A 27912-nucleotide genomic window follows, 5' to 3' on the forward strand; every position below is an offset into this window, starting at 1 on the left:
ACAAAAAAATAATTTTTTTGCTAGGCGCCAATTTCAAATTTGAATTTTGAAAATAACCGACAAAAAACAAATCCGTTTTAATTCAAAAATGTTTTGTTTTTTTGCCGTATCTCGGTGAAAACACTTAGGATCCTGTCAGGACTTACCTTATTGTTATCAGGATAACTTGTTCTATCGGTTGACACTCAAAGGGTCAAGTATAGATCCTTTTGGAATAAAAACTGATTGGTGCACTTAAAAGAACAAAATTTCGTTACAGGCCCCGAGGTAAACGAATTTTTTGGTATACAGAAAATTACGTATATCTTTGGTATATCCTATATGATCCTTTCGGGTCCAGTTGCAAACGAAGCGAATTCGTGGAGACTATTATCCTGCCAAATATCATTCCAATCGTCGTCCAATGATATATAACATATATTGAAAGCATTGGAGGTCATCTTCGATGGTTTGTTGTAACGATGATCGAAAATTTCCAAATCAGTATGTGAAATGCCAGGCAAACATAAATCAATAGCAAGCAGAATTACAGCAAGTCTCAGTCTCCCGTTTTCGGTACCACAATTATGTACCGGCCAATTTGAAATTCGGGTGCAAATGACAAATAAAAATAAAATCCTTTAAAAATTGTAAAAGTTTTATTTGTATATCGACTATTACAAAAACAACAGAAACTTAAGTAACTACAGCAAGAATTATTAATAACGTCGTTGTTATTGTTGACCACTGAGATGCCGCAACGAGCTCCAAAAATAAACAAGTCATTAGTTTTAATACCAGGCGACCAGCAATCAGCAGCAAGCAGAAATAGTTTATGAACGGTAACGATAATAGGATAACTATTAAGACTATCTGAATGTAGTTTCGCCTGTTGATAGCTATTTTTATTGCGCATTTGATGTATAATATGTCAGTATACGGAAATATCCCTGGTCTCAGTGCTCCGGCAAAAACATGTTAATTGCAAAATATGTGAGCTCTAATTTGCATTCAAATTTCGGATGTTGCAACAACTTCAACATAAGTAATTACAACTACAATTATCATATCGTCGTTGTTGTTGTTGGCCACGAAAATGCCACAACGAGCACCAAAAAATGACATCATCAGATAAAATACCAAGCGAGTAGGAATCAGCAGCAAGGAGAAATAGAGCGAGGAAGTTGCTTGCTCAGTGCCGCAGTGCCGCCATCTGTTGCCTGTTCCGGTACTAAAAAATTAAATAGATACGCCCCAGCAATTACAGCACTTGTAAGTACACCTTCAATGTTAATATATCTTTGTTATCGTGTTTTGCGTATGATATTTATTGTTGTGGTTTCTTGTGATTTAAATATTATAATATTTTTAAGAAAAAAAAAGGTATGCGCATTTTATATTTCTTCATCTATGCTTGATGATGATTTAATATTTGTTTGTTTCATATAATTTTGTTTTTGATTTGAGTATTTGCAATGTTTACAATACCTACTACACATCTTTTGACTTTAAGTATTGCTGCGCGTTTTTAAGGTTCTGTATATATGTGTGTGTGTGTTGTGTACGTGTGTGTCTGTGAGTGTGCTTTTTATGAAAAACATTTACGTATACATACATACATTCAACACCATTGATTTTGTCGTGTTTGTATTACAATATTTGTATTAATTAATTATGGTTTCTAAATAAGTTTTCTTTTTGTTATATTTTCCGCTTTAGAGTATTTACATACTTTCACATATGTAGTTTCGTAATTCTTATCGCTCTAGTCAATTCATTAAAAAATGTTTTTCGTTGCGTGACTATTAAATGTATGTTATACATATGCGTCCAAATTTGATCAAAATTATTAAAAATTAACGTGCCTTTCATTATTGTAAATATCAATGTGTATATAATACTTCGAGTGCATCGTTATGTTTCCCTATATGTGTTGAATTGAATTTAAAAGTCAATGGAATTATATGAGTAATTTAAATACAAAAGTGTTAATGATAATCAAAAGATATACATATTCGTAATTTAATTTTAGTTTCGAGTGGTTCACAACGTACCGGTTAATTTCACCGTATTTTTGTTTATCATTTTCAATGTTGTTCATGATTTTGTAGCAGTGAGACAGTTATTGAAACATTATTAATATCATCTACACATGTACATGTATGTATGTAGTATGTCAAAATCGACGGACTTATGGCTGTATGTTGTGTCCTAGGTGAACATACACATATAAATACATATGTATATATACTATTTTATATGTACAACTAAGAACAAGATAAACAAAGTGTTATCTAAAATGCTTATTAAAGTCAGAAGAGTGTATCATTGGCAGGGCAAGCAGACTTACATACATACATACATACATCAATTCTGTGAGGTGCATATACCCGCCGTTGCCATATATAAATATACAAAGACAAAATACGTAAAATTGTGTCAAAATTTCTTGGAAATGCATTTTAAATTCATATAAAAATTTTGGTTTAAGTGCAACAAATTTGTGATTGTATATATGTATATGTACACATTTAATATCCTTATTGTACAAGTGTAATACTGAATTCATAATTAAAATGCCTCTCCACACATGTGTATATGTACATATGTTAGTGTACGTATAATTCATATATATATATATATATCTATATGACTATAAATATATCTTTTATGCATATTATTTATAAATAATAAGTATTTTGATTTGCTAAAAACATGTAAAAACCTATTATTATTTAAAAATAATCAACTATGAGATACTTTTCGATTGAAAGTAGTTCGACTCTATCATCATGTAAATGATATTATGTACAACATAATAATTGATTAAACATAAGAGTTGGTCTACGAATTTTGCATACATATGTATGTAGAATATTTGCAGCATAAACAAATTGATTTGAAATAACATAGTTGATTAGGAGAAGCAAACTACAGATGCAAAGATACATATAAGATGTATGAGGCATAAACTAGTTCACCAATACTGCAAAATAAATGGACAAAATGACTTATTTTGATTGCAATGGACATTTATAAAATTATTAAACATCTTTGCAAGCCCATTTCATGGATATGCGATTAAACAACAATATACTACTTCGGTATTCCGAAGTGAGCGGTGCGGTTCTTCCCAAGATTGCAAGACAAAAATGTTGTGGTTGCAAAAAGAACGAACAATAAATGAATACTACAATAACAGAGCACAGCTTATTCAATTGAATTTGTCTTTTGTTTGGGAAGAATTCACCAAAATGGGGTTAAAATTAGCTAGTTTAAGATTCTAACAAGATAAACGGATGTACTTATTAATTATTTATGTATTCATATATATTTCTTGATGATCTACATATATAGAACTATCAGTCTCACATCCCATACCAAAATACTATGAAATATATATTAACGTAAATATGCAAATAGTATGGTTATATGGTTTTGTGATGTTTTACTGTTTCTTATTCTCATTCTGTTTTGTTCTTTGTTCTGTTCTGTGTATTTATTATGTGACCCAGCCAATACTATGTGTAGCCTGACGACAATTGATCGGGGTATTTGAATGCAACATACTCCACACCTGTTGGAGATTGCTTATATGTATGTATGGATAATATCATTCACAGGGATGGCAGGGATTTTTTGATACTAAATACTAAGCACGCTTGCATTTGAAGTACAATATGCGAAATGTTCGATATCGTTGGGGAACAATGGCACAACGTATACATGATGCATTTCGGCAAGTGAGTATTCCCGAAAACACACTGAATATAATTTATTTAAGTACAACTATTTGTTGTACAAAGTATAGTCAATGTCAAATGCATCGCGCGTTGAACTATTTGCCCCAAATACGTTTCTTGTGAACGTATTGCTTCAGCACAATTTGAATATGCAAACAGTTTTGTTAAGATTTTGATTTGGCAATGTGTACATACATACACGCATAGGGTACAAGTACAGGAGAGACTTGCATACCTACATACATATATGTGGTGTGCATTGTATATGAATACATATACCATATATACTGTGCATACTAGATGTATGTACGACATTTAGATTAAACATCTATTGAGTACTTTTTGACACTTACAATATTATTATTCTTATTGAAATATTCGTGATACTATAGAGCTAAGGACTTGAAGTCTTTACATGTTGTAGAATGTCTTTAAGCTGGATGACTAGGATAGTGTGTGATATATAGAGAGAACGAGAGACAGAGACAGAGGCAGAGAGAGAGAGAGAGCTAGACAGACATAGAGAAAGAGAGTCGGAGATAGACAGTGAGTGAGATAGGGATATAAAGAGGGAGAAGGGAATCACTCATGCATGTGACAGAGATAGCTACACAGGCCCTGTGCATAGTTAAATATCTATTTTCGTTTCGCTCCACGCCAATTTCCAGTTGTGTTAAAGTATTTCCGTTTCATACACCTGCTTGGTGGTCATTGTGGTTGTGTTTCCACCAGCACCAGCACCAGCAGCGGCAGCAGCAGCGCCCGTACCACCCGACGACCCTACAACAGCACCGACAGCGCCGCCGACCACACCACCCGTAGCATCACTGATCAACACACCATTAGTAGCCGCAGTGGCAGCACTCTCGGCCGCAGCCGCCGCAGCAGCGCCAGCATTAGCAGTGTTCGTTTCACATGCCAAATTCAGTGCGGCAATCTTTTGCTGAATATTCGTTTCGCTGCCAAGTTGTTTGAGCGTGTGTGCTGTGCTCGCTGCTCCAGTAGTAATATCCTGCGACGAGCAGGATATATCAACGGAAGGTAGCTTGCTCATCTGCTGCAGTCGCTGGTATTGCTCCTGCAACAGCTTTTGCTTCTTCAGCAGCTCCTGGTGGCGCATCTCGAGCGCGACTTGCCGTTGTGCATGATCGTTGCCGGACTCATTGCCACTGGAATTGTCGCCGCTTGATGTGTCACCACCACCCATAACACCCATAACGACTGTCTCGATGCCAATCGTCATATTGTTGTCCCCGATATTGGCAGCAGCTGCGGCAGCAACTATATTCTGTGGCACATTTGGGCTTGTCGGACTGGCCAGTGGACTGCGTGAGCTGGTACGTGGCGGCGGTGGTGGCGGTATGCGTTTGTGGCCCACTTTAGATATTAGATCAGCATTACGCTCGGGCACTGGTGGCTTGATGCTGCTGCTGTTACTGCTACTGTTACTGTTACCACCATTAGCAAGACTGAGACTGAGACTGAGACCGTCGCTGGCCCTGGGACCAGTTGGGGGAAACTCGTTGTCCGATTCGCTGGGGAATGAGTGCAGACGACGCAAACTGCCCCCCACATTAGTGTGCACCATCAATTGCTGTTGGGATTGCTGATGCGTAAGGGATCCACGTGGAGCTGGTGTGTTGTTGCTTGCAGTCATGGCCATAACCATGCTATTTGTTGTTGTTGTTGTGTTCGCCTGTTGCACATTGATGTTGGCCTCCGTGAAAAGACGGGCCTGTGATATTTGCGTGGTGACTGTACTTTGCACAGCAGCCTGTGCGCTCTCATCGGATATAGAATCTTCGGGGCGAGCCTGTTCGCAATTAAAACTCAACAATTTTAGTTAAGAACTTTTTACACATATCTTTATTCTCACCTCGAATTGCTGCTTTTGTTGTTGCTGCTGTTGTTGTTGCTGAGCAATTGGCTTAGAAAATGTTTTAAGCTCGTCTAGCAGAGCATCGAGTGCGTTTTCGGGTGCGAGTCCCCCGCTGATAGAGAACGACCCCATCCTGGGTGTTGGGATTGGCTACAAAAATAAACAATTGCGCAATTGTCAAATGAATGAATTATGCTTGGCTATTGGAACTCAAGAATTTGGATAATAATATTGCGCATTTATACATACTTACGAATATGCTGATATGTATATATGCACTTATGAATACAGTATATCAAAATACATTGTACGTACAATACAACTTGTAAAAACCCATCACGTAAGTGAGTTAAATAAAATGAAAAGCCGTGGTACTTCAATATGTATATGTCGCATAACAAAGACACATGCTGTGCACAAAAGTGCCATATATAATAATAATATAATATTTATAAATCATATCAATTGTCTTCTCCATTTTATATAACCCTTAATTCAAATCAAAAATAACTCGTAAATTACATACACACTTATTTAAATAAATATTTTTAGCACACACCATGCACAACAATAATGCAACTCGAATCAATTGTTGTTTCTATGTGTACAATATAATAATAAATAATAGATAATGCATTGCCATATTATTAAAATAGCAAAAAAAAAAAAAAGAAAAATCGATCAAAAACATTTTCTTAAAACAAATTAATGGTCATACGGAAAGTTTACGAATCAAAAATGTTGATTAACTTCAAGCTAAGCCACATAAAAATAATTGCCAAGGATGGGTGTGAACTGTAAAACATGGAACATAAAGAGAGTGACTTAGATTCAAATTGCAAGCAATATGATAAAATATGAATTGCAAATGATTTGAAATGAAGAACACCGATTAAGTAATTGTATAGATCTATGTAGGATCAATTGACGCATCATTTGTGTTGTTCAATAACAAATTGTGTTTTAGTCTGACTGTTGATTTTGAAAGGATAAAAAAAGAGTTTGTTTTGATACGTAGATGGGTTTTTATTGTATGATGAAGATGGGTTAATATGTATAGATGGGTAAAACTTCAAAGACAACAATCGATGAGTGAGAACATAAGTGACTGACTGCTTGCATACATTGATTTGAAAACACTTGGCTCTTTTTGTTTTTCTTTAGTCATTTTAGTTAATTAAGTTATTAAATTGACTGGACGCTTAAAATGATGGTTTTGTGTTGAACATCAACAGGGGTACATTTATATTTTTGCTAATTTAAATTTTAACGAATATGTACATATGCGTTTTAACTACAACATTTATATAGAAAACTTTGTTTTCATTTAACTAGTTTCTTGAAATTTTTATTTTATGAATTTGGCAACAAAAACCAAATAGAAAAATGAAAACACAATGTAAACGTATTTGAAGCACATAAACCATATATAAATATGTATGCATAAACTGAAGTCTTCGGATATCCGAAGTTTACTCTTTCCAAAAGTTAAACAACTGAAGTTGGCTATAGTTTTAAAGCTAATTTATGAATCAAAAAAACCAAAAACTATATTGCCTCAGAACAGAAACTCTTTGAAGTTGCCAAACAATACAAGTTCAACTTTTTAATTACTAAAAGAAGAGGACCTCACACATTTACATGCATTTTTGATATTTTATTGTATGAGTATTAAGCTTTTTGCGAAAGAGAGTTTTTTAAATAATAAAGTTGATGTAATAAAAGGAAAATGTTAAAGAATAACACAATTCGTCGGCTAAATAACAATTGAAAACGAAACCCCTATATTTCAATGAAGTTTTTAAATTAATAATTTGGTTAATTTTGTTGCTTTTTCTTAATTTGAAATTATTGAATAATTCTTTAAACAGGAGTATCACTTGCTCCTTGTTCCCTTTAAGTTTTCCTACCTTAAACTATTTGACTTCGAAGTGAACTTTTTTTGGTTTTAATATAACTCAACTTTACTGAATGACCGTAAAACATAAAATAATAAATTTTTGATGAAGTATTTGAGAGTTTAGTTTACAGGTTTGAACAAACAGTCGACTTTGTTAAATGTGATTAGCACAATTTAAGCTATTATATATATATATACAAAAATAGGGCGTGTGGGAAAAAGGGAACATGGACAGACCACAGACAAAAACAAACAAACCAAATATTAAATGCACATTGGATCACACGACCAGTGGTTACAAATTTGAATAAAGAAATTGCTCATTTAATTATCTGGGAATAAGTAGGAATGAATATTAGTGGTGTTGTGGCACGGATACCGAAGTGAGGAAGACTAAGACTGTAGCTGTTAACAGTTTTGAAAACATATATTATAAATGTGTCCATTTGAATTACCTCATTTACATGATTTAATTACCTTGTGTGCCTACATTCTTCAATCATTGTTCTTGATAATATGTCTAGTGATATTAAATGGGCGATCTATTAAAATATACATATGTACGTTTAGTTTTCAGTTACTCTGAATGATGATATCACAGTTATCAAATATTGATCATTTACGAATCTCATTTTAATAAAATAGTACTGTACATAGAAGAGAATAAAGAGAAGTGTTGCCCAGAGAGAGAGAAAGAGAGAGAGGATGGCATTCACCTATAGTGAATGCTAACAAAACCAATAGATCCCCTTTTGGAAAGCACGTTAAGCACACACATTTATATGTATACACATAAGTTTATATTATATATGTATGTAACTAATGATAGTTGCAGTTGGTATGTGTGTTCGGGCTTATGGATAGCTTATTATGAGTTTTAATATGGTTTCGAGTTTAGTATTAGTTAGAAGTTTATAGCAGTAGTAAGTAGTATACAAAAATATAAACTAGTTATGTTTAATGCGGAGCAAATAATGTTTAGCTAAAATAAAATTGACATAGTTTTATGAATTCATCTTTTTTTGTTTTAAGGGTTTTTAGTAAAATTTGATTTTTTGTTTTATATTTTCAGTCATTACTCAGTAATTGCCTCTTTGAAGTTAGAACTCCATCGCCAGTTAAACTATGTGGTTGTAGTTGTTGTTGTATACGATATCAAAATTGTTAGTTCCAAAAAAGGCAAGAAGAAGAAAATGAAATCACTAGGTAAACCTCATTTAATAAGACTTTTTACTTTGATTGGTGTTTTGTCATCATATGAATATGAATAGCGTGTTAAATACGTAAGACGTTTTGCTTAAACAAAATCAACAAAACAAAAAACTTGATTTTTTACACGTCGCTATGTATTACCCAAAAGACAGCAGCTTATTTTTACAATAATAAACTGTGTGGATTCGCTTGGGCCTGAGGAAATTGGATACGTCTACTTAATCATGTATTGATTTCTAATAGCCAATTGTAGATATTTTTTAGAATAAAACAAAAAAACAGACAAATAAGAGTGCTCTCACTTGATGAACCAATTTTATATTTAGTATTTGAACAATTCCCGATTTAAATTAAATTAATAGTAAATAGCCAATTTATAATTGTTATTTATCAATTGTCAACAGTTCATAAAGTCCTACAAAGTTTTAGCCATTGCTTCGCTAGCTGTTTCATTCAAACTTTGAGTCCGATTTTGGTCAGATTTGGGAAATTTTGATGAATGTGTGTGTGCTTGACTAGGCGGCGGACCAGGATATTAGTGTGGGCGGACCTAATAAATGGGCGTGGTCAGACAGGCAAGCTTCACAAAGATTGCCTAGCTAATCTAATCAATTGCTACTCAACAGTTCATCTATTACTCAACTATTTCTCAACAGTTCTGCACAATTTGAAGGCATTGCAAGTAATCTTTGAAGGCAAAAATTGGCTTGCCAAAAATTTTAGTGTATGTCTGCCAAATTGTGTGTGTGTGCTTGACTAGGCGGCGGACCAGGATATTAGTGTGGGCGGACCTAATAAATAGGCGTGGTCAGACGGGCAAGCTTCACAAACATTGCCTACCTAATTGCTACTCAACAGTTCAGCTTTTACACAACAGTTCTGCACAATTTGAAGGCATTGCAAGTAATCTTTGAGGGCAAAAATTGGCTTGCCAAAAATTTTAGTGAATGTCTGCCAAATTGTGTGTGTGTGCTTGACTAGGCGGCGGACCGAGATATTAGAGTGGGCGAAAGGGATAAGTGGGCATGGTCAAGCAGAATAGCTTCATGAAGGTTGCACAGTTTAGAAGCGCATGTGTGGGTGTGTATGTGCATGATTCCAATGAAATGCTACACCACTGTTCAGCTTCTACTCAACTATTACTCAACAGTTTGGCCACTTTGATGGCATCAAAACTGATCGAGTGAAAAAATGGCGTGCCAAAAATGTTAATGTATTTCTGCCAAATTGTGTGTGTGTGCTTGACTAGGCGGCGGACCAGGATATTAGTGTGGGCAGACCTGATTAATGGGCGTGGTCAGGCAGGAGGGGATCGCAAAGAATTCCCAGCTTGCTAGTTCAACAGTTGAGCAGAACCTTAAGGCTTTGCTTGTAATCTATTGTGTGCGAAAAAGTCGTTGCCAAAAATTTTAGTGTATGAAGGCCAAAGTAAGTGTGAGTGATTGACTAGGTAGCGGACCTAGATATTAGAGTGGGTGGAAGGAATAAATGGGCGTGGTCAACAAGCCGAGCTTCACAAAGACTACGCAGCTTAGATGACCATGTGTGTGTGCGTTTGTGTGTGCTTTTAATCAATTGTTACTCAACAGTTCAGCTCTAACTCAACCGTTGTGCCTATTTCAAAGACATTGCAATTGGTCGTGTGGCATGCCAAAAATTGTAACGTATGTCTACCAAATTGTGTGTGCCTATTTGACCAGGTGTCGGACCGAGATATTAGCTTAAGGGGATCTGTTCAGAGGTCGAGGTCTGTCAGGAGAGTTTCATAAAGATTGCCTTAGTTACGTGTGTTAGTTAGAGTTTGTGTGTGCTTTAGAAATTTCTCACAGTATAGATCACTATTATAAACTGTCCAAGTTGTTAAGATAAATCGTTCATTACTTTATTACATTGAATGGAATTTAATTTCATATATACTTTTCTATAGTATTAAAGTCACAATGTTCGTTTACTATTTCACCAGTAAATCCGTTCTTTCAAAAATGTTGTTATGCATTGAAACAGCTCAAAATGGTTTTAGAATGCCCAAAAATAATAACAGGAAAAATAATCTTAATGTTGCAATTTGCAATTTTTGTAAACAAAAATTAAAAAAAAAAACAGCAAAAACAAATGAGATAATATCAATAAAAATTAAATTTGAAACAATTTGTTTGTATAGAAGCTAAAATTAACTTCAATTTGTTGGTATTACCATGTATCTCAAATATATATATACAATCGCTTGACTAAATTGAAATGATTTATGCGAAAATAATAAATTTTGGTACTACGTATGAAACTCATGGAACTTTCATTAATTTGACCATAGCTGCTTGAAATGTAAGTTATTTTGATGTTTACCAAATATTTCATGGCTTAATATTCATTTACAGGCAGATACAAGGCACAATAGTTGCTCTGTGTTTTAATATTTGACTGATCAAGAATGATATATATATTTACAGCTCGTCATGTTGTGCGTTCATATCGCTATAATATGCAATTATATCATTTCTATAATGTGCAAACTCGAAAATTCCGAAAATTTCGCAAACAATCAAAAGTAACCTGTTAAGTACTCTATGCAAAATTCGTACGTTTTTTAAATCGGCGACTTTTACAATATTTAGCAAGGATACTATAGTGTGCAGTAAAATGCATGTTCTAAAATTAAACTTAGCCAATGCAATAATTTTTTTTTTTCGGTCAAAAGCAACTAATTTTTGTCATCGAAATCATACAAAGAAATATTGTTTAGTATACGAATACGTAATAATTATGTATGGCATGGTATGAAAAGGTGTTAAATGCGTTAAAGTAGCATTGGCAATTCAGCCCTAGGTGTTTTTTTGTTTTTGCTATTCTTGTTTATGTTTTGCAAAGTTGGCTTAATGTGTGTGTGTGTGTGTGTTTGTTATTTTTGTTTGCATAAGAAGCACCTCACGATTTACCATCAATAAACTCACCTTGTCAGGAACAGATATATCTGTAGAACGTAAAGACTCTTCAGTTATTGGCGGCTCATTGGGCGGTAAGCGTTGTTCCTGCACGCTAGCCAAACTATTTGAAAACAGAACCAAATAAATTAGTATCTGGATTAATCAGAAGTTAGATCACAAACCGTTTAAGTGTCACCAAAGTGCCTGTCAGCTTTTTGCATCGACGTAATGCCGACTCCAAGCGGTCCGGCTCTTCTTTTAGGAACTTTTCTTCTCGCACCACTTTTTCCATTTCGTTGGATAATATGCAACGTAACCCATTAGACAGAGTTGGAAACTTTAGTTTAAGTTCAGCAACAGTTTTGCTACAATGAAAGTATATATATGTATGTATAGCAACTGATAAACAATCAAAATATGCAAACCTTGCGCGACTTAGAACTAATGCCATGTCCTCCACAGCAGTCATATTAACACGTGTCCGTCGATTAATAACTTCACCACGTAAATTCTCCACAGAGGCTTCCAAATCGCTGAGATCCTTTTCAAGTCGTATGACCTCCTGCTTGTACAATTCCTCCTCCCTCGATATGCGCGTGGTATCCTGATCGCCTTGACCCCAAAAGCTTCCGCTGCTCGCCAAGAGGGTGGCTCGAATGCGCATAAATGTGCTCTTTATATCCTCGCGTACAGCCACTGATTGGGCTTGCGATAATCGTCTCAAGGTGCGCACTTCCATCCGCAAGTCCTTCGCTTTCTTTTGCAGGCCACGCAAATGGTTGTACACCTCAGGCGCCAGTGCAATATCCGCCCGGTAGCTTGGGTGGGATGTCTGAGCCAGCACAATTGGTTTGGGTGGTGGAGGGGGCTTTAGGCGATCGCGTTCTATATGTGAACAATTATGTAATTAGACATTTGACAAAAATCTAAGTTAATACAAAAAACGACAATAAAAATAAAAGTAGTATAAACATATGTACAGTTATAATAATAATTGCGTGATTATCTATCAATGCATGCGTGATTTTAATAGTCCTGAATGTATGATATTATTTCACCTAATTTCACCTTATAAGGGCTAAGATTAGGAATCTTACCTTGAGACGAGGTGCGTGGCAAGGTAGACGACTTGATTGCCGGCTTGGTTGGCTTCGTTTCAGCTTTTGAATCCAGTGTGGTAGAAATATTCATTTAAACAGGGATGAGTGTTAATATTGTAATAGTATTGTGAGAAGTTAAAGCTACTCAAAGGGCATCAAGTCTAAGAGAATTACACATCATTAAGAACATTTAATTCCATTTAATTTCGAATTAAATTCCTCTGTGATTAGTGTGCAAAATTTCAAACATAAAAATCAAATAAATAAATATGTAATTCAGGTATAATTTCTATTTACCGGCATGTAAAGGATTGTGAGACTTGGGAATTCCCTGTATATCGTCGCTAAACGAAACTGATTTCTCAAACGACACGGATTTCTCTGAAAAAACAGCATGAGCAAGTCTTGGGACATTGATAAGCGCACGAAAGGTTCCGAACACTTACGACATGAGTTCTTGCCCAACTTTGGCGCCTTTTCCCTAACGTACAGCTCGTCAGCGGAACCGTTGGCTAAATGTGAGAGTATGAAATGGAGATAAGAACAGAACTTGTTCAGTTTTCAGTTTGTCACATTTAGTTGGCACACACACACACACACACACACACACACACAGCTGCATGCAGACAGATATTATACATAATATATGACTGGCATGTACTAGCAACAGCAGTATTAGACTACACAAAGACGGTTGGGGGTTTAGGTGCTATACTTGTATGTATGTAGATTAAAGATTATGTTAAGCAGTGGTAGGCAACAAATAAGATATTATATGTATTTGGATAAGCTGTATATGGTTAATATGTATTGCTCTGTGTTGCGAGAAAAACAAACAAGCATATATGTTCACACATAAAAGAATCGCAAGTGTGCCTTGCGGAAACATACCTTGTATTTGTGATGGAACAACTAGATAGTTGGAGTCTAATTGAGGCACAGCCATTGGAGCGATTTGGGGATTTTGATTGACTAAAGCCTTCTGGACCAGTCCAGTCAAGTTGGCCAATTGCCGCTCCATATGCTCGACACGTATGCGATGTAAATCTTCAGGTCTAAAAAATATAATAACATAATTAGTCGCCGCTATGTCACAATATGCTACACTTTTAATTGATGCGGATTGTGACAAGTTTACTCTCTGTAGTAGTCAACATTTCCGCTGCTGTCAAGATCTAAATGAGCAGTCATGCTCAAATATGGATGCATGCGTTGAAAGTTGAAATACTTAGCTCATGCAACCGTTACAAAAAAACAAACATAAATTGCTCTAGTGAACGTGAAACAATGGCATCTAAGATTTGTTCATTCTTTTGCCACAGTTGCATCTCGACTGCCTGGTGACGCGGTAGAATATTGGAAGAGCCTTAGCCATGGCTTATTGTAGTCGTAAGTGCACTTTGCTTTGTTTTTTTTTTCCTTTACTTTCCAATTAACACATGGGCTGGCCGCAAGTTCGATCATAGTGCTGTCACACTCTAATCCATGTTTGTGTTTCATTCAGTTACTGGTTCGCCGCAACGCTTTGCAAATTGCTTATCAAATTTCCCACTACAGGATCTACTGATCCTTAAAAAGTCTGTGCAATTAATGAGGAGTGCTGAGGAAGATGAGTTGTCTCCTGATGATTCTGGTAGCTGCAACGATACTCCAAATGCTCCACAACGAATGGCTTTAATGGCTGCTGAACGGTAAATATAAATCGTATTCATTCACCAGATGTAAGACATTAAGTTTATTTTCTCTTGCTCTTGCATGTAATTGGCAGTGGTGATCACAGTGGGCCGTCACAGCCCTGGCAGCAATCAGGTGGTCATATGTCCTCTTGGACGGAAGAGAAACCATCAAAGTTGCAGACATTGTTTCAAATAAGCATCACTGCACTCGCTTTTCTATCGTTTGGCGGCTATTTGCTGTGTCTCATTGTTCAGGCTATCAAGAGCAAAGGCACGACCTATTTCCATCCTGTGGCCACAGCAACAACAACTTCAAGCAATGGTAATGTGAAGCATATTAAGATTTATAGGCGTAGTAAACGAAGTCCTGGTGCAGCAAACGATGTTTCCAATTTACTCTTGCCAGACTATGCTTCCTATATGAAATCTATACGTGAACGAAGATCGCGCTATGCTCACCTGGTTGGATCGTAAATCTGATTACCACGATGGGGCAGACGATTGGGGCCAACTTTAATGCCATACAGAGAGTATTGGTCTTCCGCGAGCGCCGCCTCGCTACATTCGTAAAAGATTAAGATAAAAATCATATGAGAAATGTTGATCTATTCAAATAACATCACGCATACCTCTGTTCTTCGTCGATTATGGGCGCCACGACAGTCCCGCGAGTTCCATATTGGCTGTAGTAGGGTTCCTCATAGTTGCCGCGTGTGCTTCTCTCCGGAGAGCTGGTATAACCATCTATAAAACAGATTTGAATCGTGGAATATGTGGTTCTTTGCAGTTGTCTAAGTTATGTTAGCAAAGCAATTACTTATTTAAAATTGAAAGAACTTCAAATAAATGTTAAAATTAATTATTACGCACCCATTGACACTTTATTGCGTTCTGAGGCATACATTCCTCTGGGTAACGTCTGCGATGAGCCAACATAATACGGGGCTGGTTGTTTGCCGATCTGAAAGACACATAATTAGAATTACGTAAAATATAGTATATTAATTAGTTCTAATACGATCGAAGGCTTATTTGCGAATATATTTGAGATATTATGTAAATCATAGTCGGCTATAAATATCTCATAATTATAAGAACAATAAACAAATATGTTCACAGTGCCAATCAATGAGTTGGCGAAATTTTTAATAGGTTTCACTTTAATTCAAATTCAACTGTTTCGGGTTAATTGTCCGTGGTTAGTTATGCGCAGCTCTTGCTGGGATTTCCAGGGCCGAGGCCAAAAAAGAAATAACAACAACAACAGACAGTCAGTCAGTCTGATAGAAATTAATGAATGTTGTAACAAAATACACACCCAGTTAATTAACCTCTTTGCCAATTATTGACGCGTCATACGGTCGATCAAGAGCTGTCATTGTTTTATATAAAAGCTTTCTCTTTCACAGATATTATTTTTATCTACATACACACAAGTACTAAGTACTATATGCTCTAATCTTTGGGTACCTTTTTTAGATAAGATCGTAGATTCTTACATTTTACTCACTATTAAGACACTCAGAGCTAAGATATAAGCAACTTCGGGGAATCGTTTTACAATTACACTTAAGGCTTAACTTATCGGATCTGGATGGATGGCAATTTCGAACACACAGAGTACTCCAATTCCTATTGATCTCTATTACGTATGTAGATTGGTGACTGGTGGTGAAAGAGGAAGCTATGACAATATTTTACCGGTCACAGTTTTAGGATGTGCATATATATATATATATGCACATAAGTTTATCATAGTGCGAGCGGTTTGTACGCTCAACTCAAACAACAACAACACCAACAAAGCAAAAAGCTCAGCTTTACAACACACATCAACAACAACAACGCAGCAGCGGCAGTAGTAGCAAAAACAAAAAGAAAACCTCAACCAGTTTCAATTTCAATACAATTTTACAATTTGTTACAACTGAGCGAGACGTACTTGTCCAACGATCGGGCAGTGTTAAACTGCTGTGAGCCCGGTGTGTGCGGTTGTGTTGTGTTTTCTGTTTTTGTTTTTGCTTTTTCTTATGGTTTTTATTATTTTGTTTTTCTTTTTGGCTTCGCTCAGCTCAACGCTGGCGCATGCGTAAACGTAGACGAATAGTAAAGTGCGAGACTGCGCCGCAAACGGACGTGGAAACGCTTTGATTTAAATCCAATCCAATCCAATAGCGCGCCATCACTCTATTGGTCGTCGGCATGCATAATCGAGCACGGATTAGCGTTGGACAAGCTGCTTTGCTGCTTATCATACTCCTCAATGGACGCATCTCTTTCGCTTGGAAGCCCATTGCCTCCAGTGGCAGCCCGATTACAACGTACAGCCTCAAGCAATCGCATCCGGGAGAGGCCAGCAGCAGCCACGAGCTGGCCACCAGCTACTCCCAGTTTGGAGCTGATAAGGACGAAAATGATTTAGTGAGTCTGCCTCACGCCGCTGCTGTGACTGCAGCTGAAGCTGGCGTTGGCGTTGGCGTGCTCACTCATCCTATAACGCTAAGCGATGATCAGGAGAACCATTACGAGTCGTACATTCTGAAAGACGATGTGATCAAGGAGTCGACGCTCAGTTTTCCGCGCTCTCCCCTCTACGCTGCTGCTGCTGCTGCCGATCAGTGCAGTGTTAAGAAATTTGCATTCAATCAAGACGGCGTCGTCGAGTACAACAACGAGTTGCCCGAGCTGGAACAGTTTACGCTTTGCTTCTGGATGCGATTCACAAATCATAGCGGCGATCACGTTATGTTTACTTATGAAGGTGAGTGTATACTCAGCTCTAATGGGGAGATAGTTCTGGCTTATCAGCTATATCGGGCATAAATTTCGATATTATTATGAGAGGAGCATTAATTTGAGAGTCTGATCATTTGGATGCCACTTTCTTTATCAACACAATGGCCATTGACCTTTTATGTAAGCAGACGTCAATTGTTACGCTGCAGACAATTAAGTGAGACCTTCACGGTTAGACCTATGGGCCAAACGAATTTCGTGGGCAACACTTTGTCCGTTCCCAGAAAGTGAAAGGAATACAACTTCCTGATGGCGATTGTTGGGCAAACAGCTGATCATCTTGTTGAATTTAAATTGACAGATGACTGCGTATAATAAAGTTTTTGACGGTCAGTCAGCACGACGACTTGAGGCAGCGGTGCCCCGTTATGCCGTACAAGACAAAGCAACGCAACGGGCCAGAGCTCACCAGAGACAGAGCTAACATAAATGGTCAATTATGTATTATACTAAGTATTATATGTGTATGTATATACATATTTCTTTCTTTCATCTTCACAATTTTCAACTGCCCCACAACGACATCGTCGATTGTGACCACATTACATAAGCGCTAAATTTACCAGTTTGCAGTAAGCTGCTGCTGCTGCTGTTGACTACTCCGTCTGCGATTGCTACCGCTTTTGTTATTTTTAGTATTTGAGATTATTTTAAATATGCAATTCAAGCTGCGTATAAAGCTTCCGGAACCTGACAGATGCTGTCACTGTCGTGACCCGAGGCAACGCCTGGCATTAAGTCTGCAACACTAACATACATAGTTGTTTGCGACTAACCGAACCACAAATTCGACACAGAAAAGCTGAGCTCAGATGAACAGGTGGAAAGGCATGCTCCTAGTTTTGCATAAGAGTTATGCTAACAGGATTTGGCAGTGTTAGATGATCTGCTCTCTTAATTTTCATCCGTTGTTGATACGATTAAATCATCGCGTCCCCAAGCGACAGATAATGTGCGAATGTTGATGATGGCGTAGACATTAAAATGAAGCTTAATGATTGTTTGCTGTTGCATTATGTGGTATGAGTAGAGTAGAGTAGAGTAGAGTAGAGCATAGCACGAGCATTATCAATGGCTCAACTATTAATTGGCAATTGCAGCAGCGGTGGCAGCCTCGGCGGCAGCATCACGCAACTTGCTTTGATTTCATAATCTGAACGACATATATTAACTGTTTAACTGTGTAACTTCTGTGACAGCTGGAAAGGAACAGCGTGAGATACAAATCTGGGTCGCGAATGCGCAAAATTCCAGTTTCCTATCGATGGCTATAAAAGGTCAGCAAATGTACAGGTATGTTTCATTCCGAATTCAATTGCAATTGCAATTGCAATCAAATCGAATTGCACACCTTCCCTTTTCTATACATTTAATGAACATGGTTGATGATGTGTTGTCTTTCGTTCTCCCTCTACCTTCCTCTTCCTCCCTCCACCACTGTTTTTGGCACAGATTAAACTACCCACTGAAAATGCGGCAATGGCATCACATGTGCAGCTCGTGGAATGGAAAGACCGGCGAGTGGCAAGTCTGGCTTAAGGCAGAACGTATTGGGCGTGGCTTCCACAATTCAGTGAGTAACCGTAGCTTACTACCGAGATGAAGCTCAGTTCAGCTAAGCTGTAGTGTCTAATTACGCGTTTCTCGAGCCGATTGTGAGCTGAGCTGAGCTGAGCAGCGGAAACAGCAACCTCTTAACGACAGCTCGAAAAAACGACTTCAACAGTTCGAAGAAACTGGTTGAGGGAACAAAACTGCGGTATTAAATTGGTCGGTCGGCGACCGAGCGAGCTGAGCGCGTTATGCCATCGTCAGGAGATATTAAGTATCATTTCATCACACACAGTCACAGTCGGCGTGTTAGCCAATTAAACGAGTATGGCATACATATGCATCACCAAATGATTCAAATAATATCCTTAATCAGATTGCAGACTCGTTCACTTCGAATGCATTCGTAAACATTTACAAGTTACATTAATTTCTTTTACTTTTTATTGCTCCCTCTTTTGCAAACTTCCGATCGAGTTACGTTCGGAAAGATTTCGCAATCGCATCTCTTTAATTGCCCCCCTGTTCGCCTATTGCAGTTAGTGGGCCATAAAATACCGGCTAAAGGAAAATTGCGATCAGGTGGAAGCTCAATTACCGGCGAAGTAAGCCACGGCCTCCACTTCGAGGTGACCCTCGTGCAAATCTATCGCGTGGCTTTGAGTGCGGGAAAGGCACATCGAGATCACAAGCACCACCACGTTCATCACTTCGACCATGAGGGTCAGGAGGTGTCTAGCACAGCGCGTGCGCCGCCTATGGTAAGTGCAGCACTTAATATGATAATGCTCACACATTAGCATTACCATTAACATCAAGTAAACATAATACTATTTACTACTAATACTAATTTATGTGATAGATTAATCGACCTCAGCCCATGCACATGCTGCTCGCCAGCGGGCAGATTCCGACAAGAGTGCGCATCAATCTGGCCAACTCAGCGTCACCATCTCCAATGCCAGCTGGCGGTCAGCCGCAACAGTCGCCACCATCGGCTATCACAGTGAATACCAATTTTGTGAATGGTCAAATAAATGCTGGCTCTCGATTGGTGGCTCAGCAGCTGCTAAATCTATCGCCCATACCTCAGAATCGCCCTGTCGGAGTCGGAGTATCGACACCAGCTTACGATGCTGGACGCTTCCAAATGCTGAGCAACTCAGCGAATGTTCAGTTCATCGATGAGACAGAGACGCACATACAATTCAAGCGCAATTCTAACACTGATCCCAAGGCGGCAACTGCTATGCAACAGCAGCAACAACAAAATGCGGGAAACGTTGGTAAAAAGTTGCAAAAACGGGGAATAGTTCTCCTTGATGACGGCTCATTAGTGGACGACGGACTTGATGCTGGCGATGACAGCGAGATTTACAATAAGTACAGTGGTCTAGCCGACTTTGGAGGGCAGCAGTTCAAACAGGATCTGTCGCTGCGAATGACCCTTGAGGAGGAGATCAGTTCGCATGACCGAGAACCAGCCGAGGAGGAAGTCAAAGCAGTTATGGCCATATGCAGCAACTGCGACCCAGAACCCTTCAAGGGAGCTATTGTATTCGCATGGAAGGATGTGATCGAGCAAATGAACAACTCTCTGAAGGGCCTCAGTGTTGGCTCCTGTGGAAACTTTTAACTGCAAATGCTCGAACATCTGCACAGCTACAACACACGCCTACTAATGTACATATAAATGTATGTGATGTATGTAATTGTACATTCGTATACATGCTTCTTTTTTTTCTTTTTTTTGTGTTGATTGTAAATGTACTTGAGAATATGAGTATTGCGAGGAATGAATGTCTTGGTGGGTACTAAAAGTAAATTTGTAAGTATCGCAACACACGCACGCACACACACTCACTCACACGCACACACACACACACACACACACTAAATGTAACACACATACACTCACTCGTATTTATACATATGCATAAATGTACATATTTATCAATATAAATAAACAAATAATTAAATGAACTCACCTTCGATTTGTGAATGTGCTGATGCTTAAAATCGGAATCGAACTCCGGCTCGCTGAAATAACTTTGATCCTGATCCCAATTCGATGGTGCCTGCGGCAATGGCTGCGGTATGCCAGGGCCACCGGGTAATATCTGAGGCGGAGCCGCCACCTCGGTGGACTCGAAGAGCCGCAACACAGAGCGATCGCGTATTTCACGCAGATGCGAGCGCACATCCTCTAGCTCGTAGAACATGTCTTTGCTAGCATCGTGAATGTAGATCTTAACGTTCGGCCCCTCCAGATACGACATGGTCAATTGACGTGGAAACGAGCGCACGAACAACGCTCGCACAGTGTCTATCGATGTGATCTCATTTGGGAGTAGCGCTCGCTTCGTTTCCGACCGATACTGCAGGAACACGAGCCCAAGCGGCCGCTCCAGCGTTTTCGACGGCGTGCGCACAACTGGCAACGAGGAGCGCTGTTTGCCGCCACGACGAAATCCAGTGCTTGCTGTTTCCACCTCGGACATAATGCCGGGATCATCATCGAACAGCGGTCCCTGATTGACGGGCGCATAGCCGCGCATTGGCTGATTTTTCTTATTCTTTTGCGCTCGGGTGCTCATCTGCAAAGAGAATGGTGAGCAACTGTGTATGATGATGCTGCTACAATACTTGTATGACGCTTACCTCTAGGTCCATGGCGCGTTGCTGCTGCGTCATTTGGTGTGCGTGCGGATGCTGCGAGTTGCCGTAGACCAGAATGTCGCCTCCAAGCGTGTGCCGTCGTGGATCATCGCGTCGCATCGCACGCCTGCGTTCGTCGCCACCTTCAATTAAAACGATTAATCAACTGTGTAATTAATGATAATTATGCCCTGCGCATGGGCTCTTTACGTACTTTGCTCGCTGGGCGGCAGGCGACCCGGTTTATTTTCATTTTGCCAGTCTTCTTCTGGAAGCAAAGTGCAGAAAAAAGGAGCGCGTCAGTGATTGAATGCATTTGCATAAGGCGATAACAACAACTATCGATATTATATCGATATTTGCAACACCATTCAAAGCAGTGCGAAAACTTTATTATGGCAAATATACACGCACACAAATTCGCGTACGTATGTATGTTTGTATGTATGTGTTTGTCTGTTTTCGTTTATTCAAATATTCTCTTTGGAATATTTTTGAAGTATGTATTGCATATTGCGATTCCATTGCTTTTACAAGAGTATGTATGTACATGTACAGATACATATGTACATATGTATGTATGTTTGTACATATGAATGCGTGTTCTTACCTCCTTCTCGTCCTTTGCGCTTCTTCTTTGACGATGAGCTGCTGCTTCCACTGCCGCTTTGATTTGTCGATGCACTTTTATCTTTGCTCTTCCAACGAATCAACATTTTGATGAATTACAATTTATGTGCGCCGTTGTTAATTATTTTACAATTGTTCTATTTAAATTTTTATATTTTGCGCCTCAAAATTCTTAAGCACAAACTTTATGCGCTGCAAAAGACGACATAATTCTAATATTGTATGCCAATGTCCTACGTATGCATGTAAATACACTGCATGTATGTATTATGTATGTGTATGTCTGTAAATGCTATGCATGCATTTCCTACGTACATAAATATATGTATGTATTTCAGTTTCATGTAGTATGCTTATAATCGGGTATATGTATGTATATGTAGCTGTTATGTATGTATGTACATGTGTAGCTCAGTTTTGGTCTGTATATATTTAAATGTACGTTTGGCCACATAAATACGACATACATATATACATATGTATGTATGTATGTATGTACAAGCTTAGGTATGTATGCTAAAAATGTACTAAATGTAATATGCGTATCCAAAGTTCAATTAACTTTGCTTTGTACCAACTATAAAAACAACATCCATACATATACATGGGAATGCATTCATCATTTCATTCGCTGTCTATAATCTTTTTGCACTTGTTTACATTTTGTGCCGGTAAAAATATTTGTATGTTCACATGTGAATAGATGTTCATAATTGGATTCATAGAGAAGTGTATGACTACTTGCATACACACATACATACATATGCATGTGTCCCCTCTTTCTATATATTTATGTACTTATGCATAAACAAGCTTAAACATACATATGTAGATAAAGAAGCTAACAGGCAGGCGATAATATATGTATGTATATATGTACATATCATATATATATGTGGATGTACATATAGATATGCAAGTGCATATACGAGTATAAGAATTGTCCTAAAAGATATGGGTGTGGTGAAAAGTATTTTCAGCAAGCATCGATAACCGCCGAATCAGTACGAACGCTCTTATTACTTCGGGACCAGTACACACACACATACACACACACATACACATGCATAGGCGTACATATGTAAACATACTCGTACATCCTATGTATCTTGTTTGGAGCACAAGCACATACACACAGAAATATCTAGCTACATTGTGTGCGAATGAATGCAATTGGAAGTTAATTGTATGTCAAGATCTGAATTGTATTGCACAATAATTGACATTGTTTATCCCCTTCCCCCACCCACACCCATCCACTCGGGGAGCCTTATAGCCTGAAGCTGAATATGCACATATTTGTAGTCGTGAAAATTCAACTATGTGCATACCTATAGTACATACATGAGCCAAGATGTACATATGGGGCTGAATCCATTTGGGAAATAACTATTCGCACATCTGCATACTTTATATTCACATATATTACTATCAATAAAGTTTGAGCTAGTCCATTGAAATCAGTGATTTGAGACACTTCCCAGCATAAGCTATAGATTGATTGAATGTACGGAGTTTCAAGTAGATATGTTCAGGAGCAGAGTTTGAATAAATTATAAATATATTGTGCGACTACCATGACCGGTCTGTTACGTTTACTATATAACAATTATAAACTTGACGGTAAGCTACTAAAATTACACGATGTTTTCTTTTAACTCATCTCGCGCTACTCGTAACCGTGTTAATTGACCGCGTTCAAACCCCGTTCGATACGTTTTAACACTCAAAAGTAAAATTATTTCTGGTATATCAGAAAGCGTTTCCGCCCTAAAAGGTACCATGGGATACTCCTCAAAGCGCATGCGTGGGCAATAGCATCTCTGCTGCTTTTTTGGCCAAGTTGAGAACAGAGTTATATGTTTTCATATTGTAATTGTTATCGACAAGCGAAATATTTATAATCCAGAGGCATCGGAAAAAAAACTAAGGCAATAAATATGGTTTCGAAATTACTTGATGTCCCTTATTAACTCTTTATCAACTTAAGTTCCTTTTAAATGTCCTACCTACTATCGATAAAAGATCACAGATGATGTCTTGAAAGTAAAATAACTTCTAAGTTACCTTCCGATATGCTAGAAAATATTATACTTGCAATATGGGTCTTAAGGGATTTCACATTTCACATTTGGAGCTCTTAAATTCCATAAAGATTGTTTTAAACAAGGTAGTGCGATAGTATCTGTCCGTTTTGAAATATAAATGGAATGCACTTACCATATTACCATGTTAACAGAGATATCTGAAATGGAGGAAAAAGGGATTTTAAAAACTTAAATTCTGAATTCTAAACTCAAAAACCCAGACTTATAATCTATCCGAATGTTAAGCATCCTTTATCTATGCTGTATTAAAGGATAAATACATACATACAAGACAAGATAAATACAAAATTGAATATTGAATTTAAAACTGCTAATAAGTTCGCAAAGATAAAACGACGTAAGCCAAACAGATTTATGTATCTATTCGAATACACTTTAATTTATTTTGATATTAACACAATCATTTGCATTTATGCAGGTTTGCTATTACCATTACTAAATAGACAACAATGTGTAATTAATTCCAATTGATGTGTATGTACATATGTACAAAAAATGCCCAAACAATCGAAAGCTTTTCAGATACCGATTTATAAATTGTGTGTATAGAAGAAGAATACATGTACATACGTATATATAGTCGTATACATATATATCGGCCGACAATAAGTTAGTATAGCTTTCATGTTATGTATGTTGTCTCGTTCTGCTTAAATATATTTGCATTTTGTATTTTGATTTTCATTTTGTAATTTTCATAGTTTTCATTATTTGAAATGTTGTATTAGTTGCGCTAACTTTGTACGTTATGCATTATCATTACAGACTTAAAATATGAGAGGTGAAACCATCGAATGGAAATCTACACACGAGAGAAATACAGACTGCATACTGCAGACTGAAGCACGCACGACGTGACGAAATTAAAATACAGATGAACTACAAATCTATTTACTTTGTATATATTTGCACTATAAAAAAGTCTGGACCTCTACATTGTTGTTGTTGTTGTTGTTATGTTGGCATGCATTCAACAATGCTTTATGTACTGTATGTATTAGTCCGTGTTTGGGTCGGGGAATGATGCGTCTTCGTAGATCGTTCCATGAACCTTAACCTAGTTTGCGGCGTCTTGTAGATGGCACCAAGGTGGGCGACGTAGCCGCCAGTGCCATCACAGGTAGAGCCACAGGTGTGCCGTGGCCCGGATACTGTAGGTGCTGTACCACAGAGAGTTGTGGTTGCTGCTGCTTCAAGAGCTTGGCCGCAGCGTGTGCTTCGGCTGCGGCTACCACAGGATGTAAAAGATCAGAGCTTCTTCCGCTGCTGCCGCCGCCGCCGCCCCCGCCATCGCCACTACCATTGTTACCGCCACTTTCACAGTCGTCGTCATCTGAGATCAGTGATATGCTTAGGTCACTAGATAGCTTTAGCGAAATGGGCGCGGGAGGCGATGGCACCACCATTGGGGCGACCTTCGCGCGCATCGCTGGCGACAACTTTTGCAGTTGCTCTGGCAGAATGTCGTGTGTATACTCCGGCACGCCGCTGGACGCGAGTCCTTCACGCAGTTTGCTTAGCGACAGCTCGTAGATGCGATTCGCAATGACCGTGTGCACGGTTGTTTCATCCGGCAGCGTGGCCGTCACATCGCTGGCCACATCGACATTCAAGTATCCATCGAAGCTGTTTGGCAATGTGGTTGTTGGAGCGTTGCAATTCTGAGAGTGAGCGTGTGCCTGAGCCTGGGCTTGGGCGTGAGCGTGAGAGTTGCCAGTGTGGAACGACGAGTCGCGAGGCTGTCGACGTCTTTGCCTAGCTTGGCAGTTGGCAATTGTAGAATTTCGTGGCACCAAGGACACAGTTACTTCCTCAATAGTATCGTTAAATGTCAGCGGTGCCAGCGGCGGTGGTGAGCGCATTATGTGACGCCTGCTGAAATCATTTCTGCCATCTTCGTCGTCACTGGTCAGCACTATACTGTCGGAAAAGGTTGCTGTTGTTGTTGACGTCACGTCTCCGTACCGTTTGCTCGTATTGCCAGCTTTTTTGCGACCACTGATCGCTCTGGTGGAGCTGGCTGGCATCAGCAGCATGGTTGAGGTCGAGGTCGAGCTGTGCGCCGGCGCCAACTCAACGGGTACAAGTGTGATATTCGGAACCGTGGATAGTTGCAAGCTAGCAGTACCACCAACACCAACACCAACACCGACAGCGACACCGGCAGCTCTGTGGTGGTGGAGCAAGAGGCCGCTGGCCATAGCATATCCGGGAGCCGCCGCTTCAACGACCACTGGCTGAGTCTGCTCTTCGTCTTCGTCATCGTCCGATAGCAGATCGATGGTAATGTCAGCAGGTAGTGTAGCGGCTACATGACGTCGCGATAACATCAGATGACAACGTCGCTGCTTGCCACGTTCAGTCTTAGAGGCCGGCGTGTGCGTGTGCGTATGCGTATGCATGTGTGTGTGGGTGTGTGAATGCGTATGAGAACGCATATTGGACATATAGAGTTTTTGGCGTTCACGCAGACGCTCCATCCATTTGCAGAGGCGGCGCTTGAGGCGCCGATTGTCGAACAAATTGGACGATATATAAAATGGTTCGGAATGTTTGGTATTCATTGCTGGAAACGTACAGATCAGATCTCTTTGTCAGGGTGAACACACACAGACTCGACGCTCTACTTACTGCTGATGATTTGATTTGATTCGCGATCGTAGATGTGTTGTGACTTAGTTGAAAGCCTTAAGCATCTCCGTCATATGTGGAGACTGCCGCTGAAACCGTGCAACCACCAGCCAGCAGCCAGCAGGCACTGCCACTAGCCACCAACCACTACCAAGTACAGTTTGTTATTGCGGCTGTTGCAACTTGCATAATTGTGTCAACTCCACAGTGTTCTCAATTCTGTTCAGATGGTGCAGACGGATTGCTCTTGATTTAAATCCATTTTGCGCAGCTTTACGAAGCAAATTTTAGTTATTCGCGTATTGTACTTGATGTTTGCATTCAGTTTACGCTCTGTTTTGTTTTTGTTGTAACTTTTCGTGCTGTTTATTTTGGTGTAGGGATGTAAAAAAGTGCATCAATCAGTGTGACCGGACCTCAACTTGGGAATTGACTTTATTTACTTTTCTAATATACCAAATATACCACATGCACGATTGCTACACTTTATTTGGGGTACTTTTGAAAACTTTCTCACTGGTCAGTTGAAGCTAATTTGAAAATGTTTATTTTTCACATATTTGTTAATGTCCTATAAACGTGTTGTAATTGATTAGGGAAAATAATACCAAGAAAGTATATCGTTTACTACAAAAGGTCGATGTTATCGATATATCGTGTGCGCATACGACGTGACTATTCCATGCATTTGGGTTGTTGTCTCGGCTAACATATGTGACTCATCAAAGCCGGTAAATTGAATATTCTTAATATGCAGATTGGTTTCAATCATAAATGAAAGTAAATGTATCTAATGAACAGTTTCCTTTTACCCTTAGAATGAAATTGATTTCATCCCATGTGGACAGCAATTTTTGAACAATTCAACACAATACATTTAGAAAGTGCGCATTTGTAAAGATGTTTTATAGTTGCAAGTCAGTTTTAACTTAAAACTTAAAGGTCATCTAATCTCGTAGTGTCATTCATCAGAGATTCAAATGCTTACTGATTTGTCAGTTATTTTGCAAGACGAATGCTGCCGAGAGGCAAACCGAAGACAAATCGGGAAAACAGCGACTATGAACAAAGAAAATCTAACGACTCGACAGCCAGTACGAACAAAAGTTAATAATAAAAAAAATTGAG

At 38.6% G+C, this 27912-nt stretch overlaps 4 protein-coding genes across 11 annotated transcripts; 2 read left to right on the top strand and 2 right to left on the bottom strand.

Moving 5' to 3' along the window:
* Positions 1-649: 649 nt before the first annotated feature.
* On the bottom strand, positions 650-23766 carry LOC133847293 (coiled-coil domain-containing protein CG32809). Of its 8 annotated transcripts, none has more exons than XR_009895155.1 (18): positions 23622-23766; positions 22026-22237; positions 21630-21680; positions 21419-21558; positions 20746-21354; positions 15281-15371; positions 15040-15154; positions 14870-14968; positions 13626-13789; positions 13181-13246; positions 13032-13115; positions 12732-12794; positions 12060-12519; positions 11817-11999; positions 11662-11755; positions 8581-8624; positions 5599-5751; positions 5413-5535 (listed from the first exon to the last, which is right to left on the bottom strand). XR_009895155.1 is itself a non-coding variant. In XM_062282243.1 (17 exons), the coding sequence occupies exons 2-17, from the start codon at positions 22129-22131 to the stop codon at positions 4396-4398; spliced, it is 3618 nt and encodes a 1205-aa protein (XP_062138227.1). In that variant the 5' UTR covers positions 22132-22237; positions 23622-23765; the 3' UTR covers positions 650-4395. The 8 variants fall into 8 exon arrangements, 6 of the variants coding, with proteins under 6 accessions (XP_062138227.1, XP_062138225.1, XP_062138226.1 ...); XR_009895154.1 differs by having other exon boundaries at positions 21630-21683; positions 23622-23765; XM_062282243.1 differs by lacking the exon at positions 8581-8624 and having other exon boundaries at positions 650-5535; positions 23622-23765.
* Positions 13822-14884, top strand: LOC133847297 (uncharacterized). The gene is made up of 3 exons (XM_062282250.1): positions 13822-14123; positions 14239-14425; positions 14503-14884. Exons 1-3 carry the CDS (start codon positions 14108-14110, stop codon positions 14882-14884), a joined length of 585 nt encoding a protein of 194 aa, XP_062138234.1. The 5' UTR covers positions 13822-14107.
* Positions 16511-20862, top strand: LOC133847295 (uncharacterized). Its single transcript, XM_062282248.1, has 5 exons — positions 16511-17171; positions 18406-18499; positions 18659-18779; positions 19297-19518; positions 19620-20862. Exons 1-5 carry the CDS (start codon positions 16613-16615, stop codon positions 20391-20393), a joined length of 1770 nt encoding a protein of 589 aa, XP_062138232.1. The 5' UTR covers positions 16511-16612; the 3' UTR covers positions 20394-20862.
* An 810-nt stretch (positions 23767-24576) lies between the features above and the next one.
* Positions 24577-26719, bottom strand: LOC133847296 (protein a6). Its single transcript, XM_062282249.1, has one exon. It carries the CDS (start codon positions 26715-26717, stop codon positions 25206-25208), a length of 1512 nt encoding a protein of 503 aa, XP_062138233.1. The 5' UTR covers positions 26718-26719; the 3' UTR covers positions 24577-25205.
* Positions 26720-27912: the final 1193 nt, after the last annotated feature.

This window comes from Drosophila sulfurigaster, chromosome X (assembly GCF_023558435.1).
Source record: "Drosophila sulfurigaster albostrigata strain 15112-1811.04 chromosome X, ASM2355843v2, whole genome shotgun sequence".
Taxonomy (NCBI): Eukaryota; Metazoa; Arthropoda; class Insecta; order Diptera; family Drosophilidae; genus Drosophila; species Drosophila sulfurigaster.

Excerpts from the sequence above, each read along its gene's own strand:
- LOC133847297 (XM_062282250.1), top strand. Across the intron at positions 14,426-14,502 it reads GCTTTAATGGCTGCTGAACG|TGGTGATCACAGTGGGCCGT; the intron begins GTAAATATAAAT and ends TGTAATTGGCAG.
- LOC133847295 (XM_062282248.1), top strand. The coding sequence starts at position 16,613 with ATGCATAATCGAGCACGGATTAGCGTTGGACAAGCTGCTTTGCTGCTT. Across the intron at positions 18,500-18,658 it reads AAAGGTCAGCAAATGTACAG|ATTAAACTACCCACTGAAAA; the intron begins GTATGTTTCATT and ends TTTTTGGCACAG. Across the intron at positions 19,519-19,619 it reads CAGCGCGTGCGCCGCCTATG|ATTAATCGACCTCAGCCCAT; the intron begins GTAAGTGCAGCA and ends TTTATGTGATAG.
- LOC133847293 (XM_062282241.1), bottom strand. The coding sequence starts at position 22,131 with ATGTTGATTCGTTGGAAGAGCAAAGATAAAAGTGCATCGACAAATCAA. Across the intron at positions 11,756-11,816 it reads ACTTTGGTGACACTTAAACG|TTTGGCTAGCGTGCAGGAAC; the intron begins GTTTGTGATCTA and ends GTTTTCAAATAG. Across the intron at positions 5,536-5,598 it reads AACAAAAGCAGCAATTCGAG|GCTCGCCCCGAAGATTCTAT; the intron begins GTGAGAATAAAG and ends AATTGCGAACAG.
- LOC133847296 (XM_062282249.1), bottom strand. The coding sequence starts at position 26,717 with ATGAATACCAAACATTCCGAACCATTTTATATATCGTCCAATTTGTTC.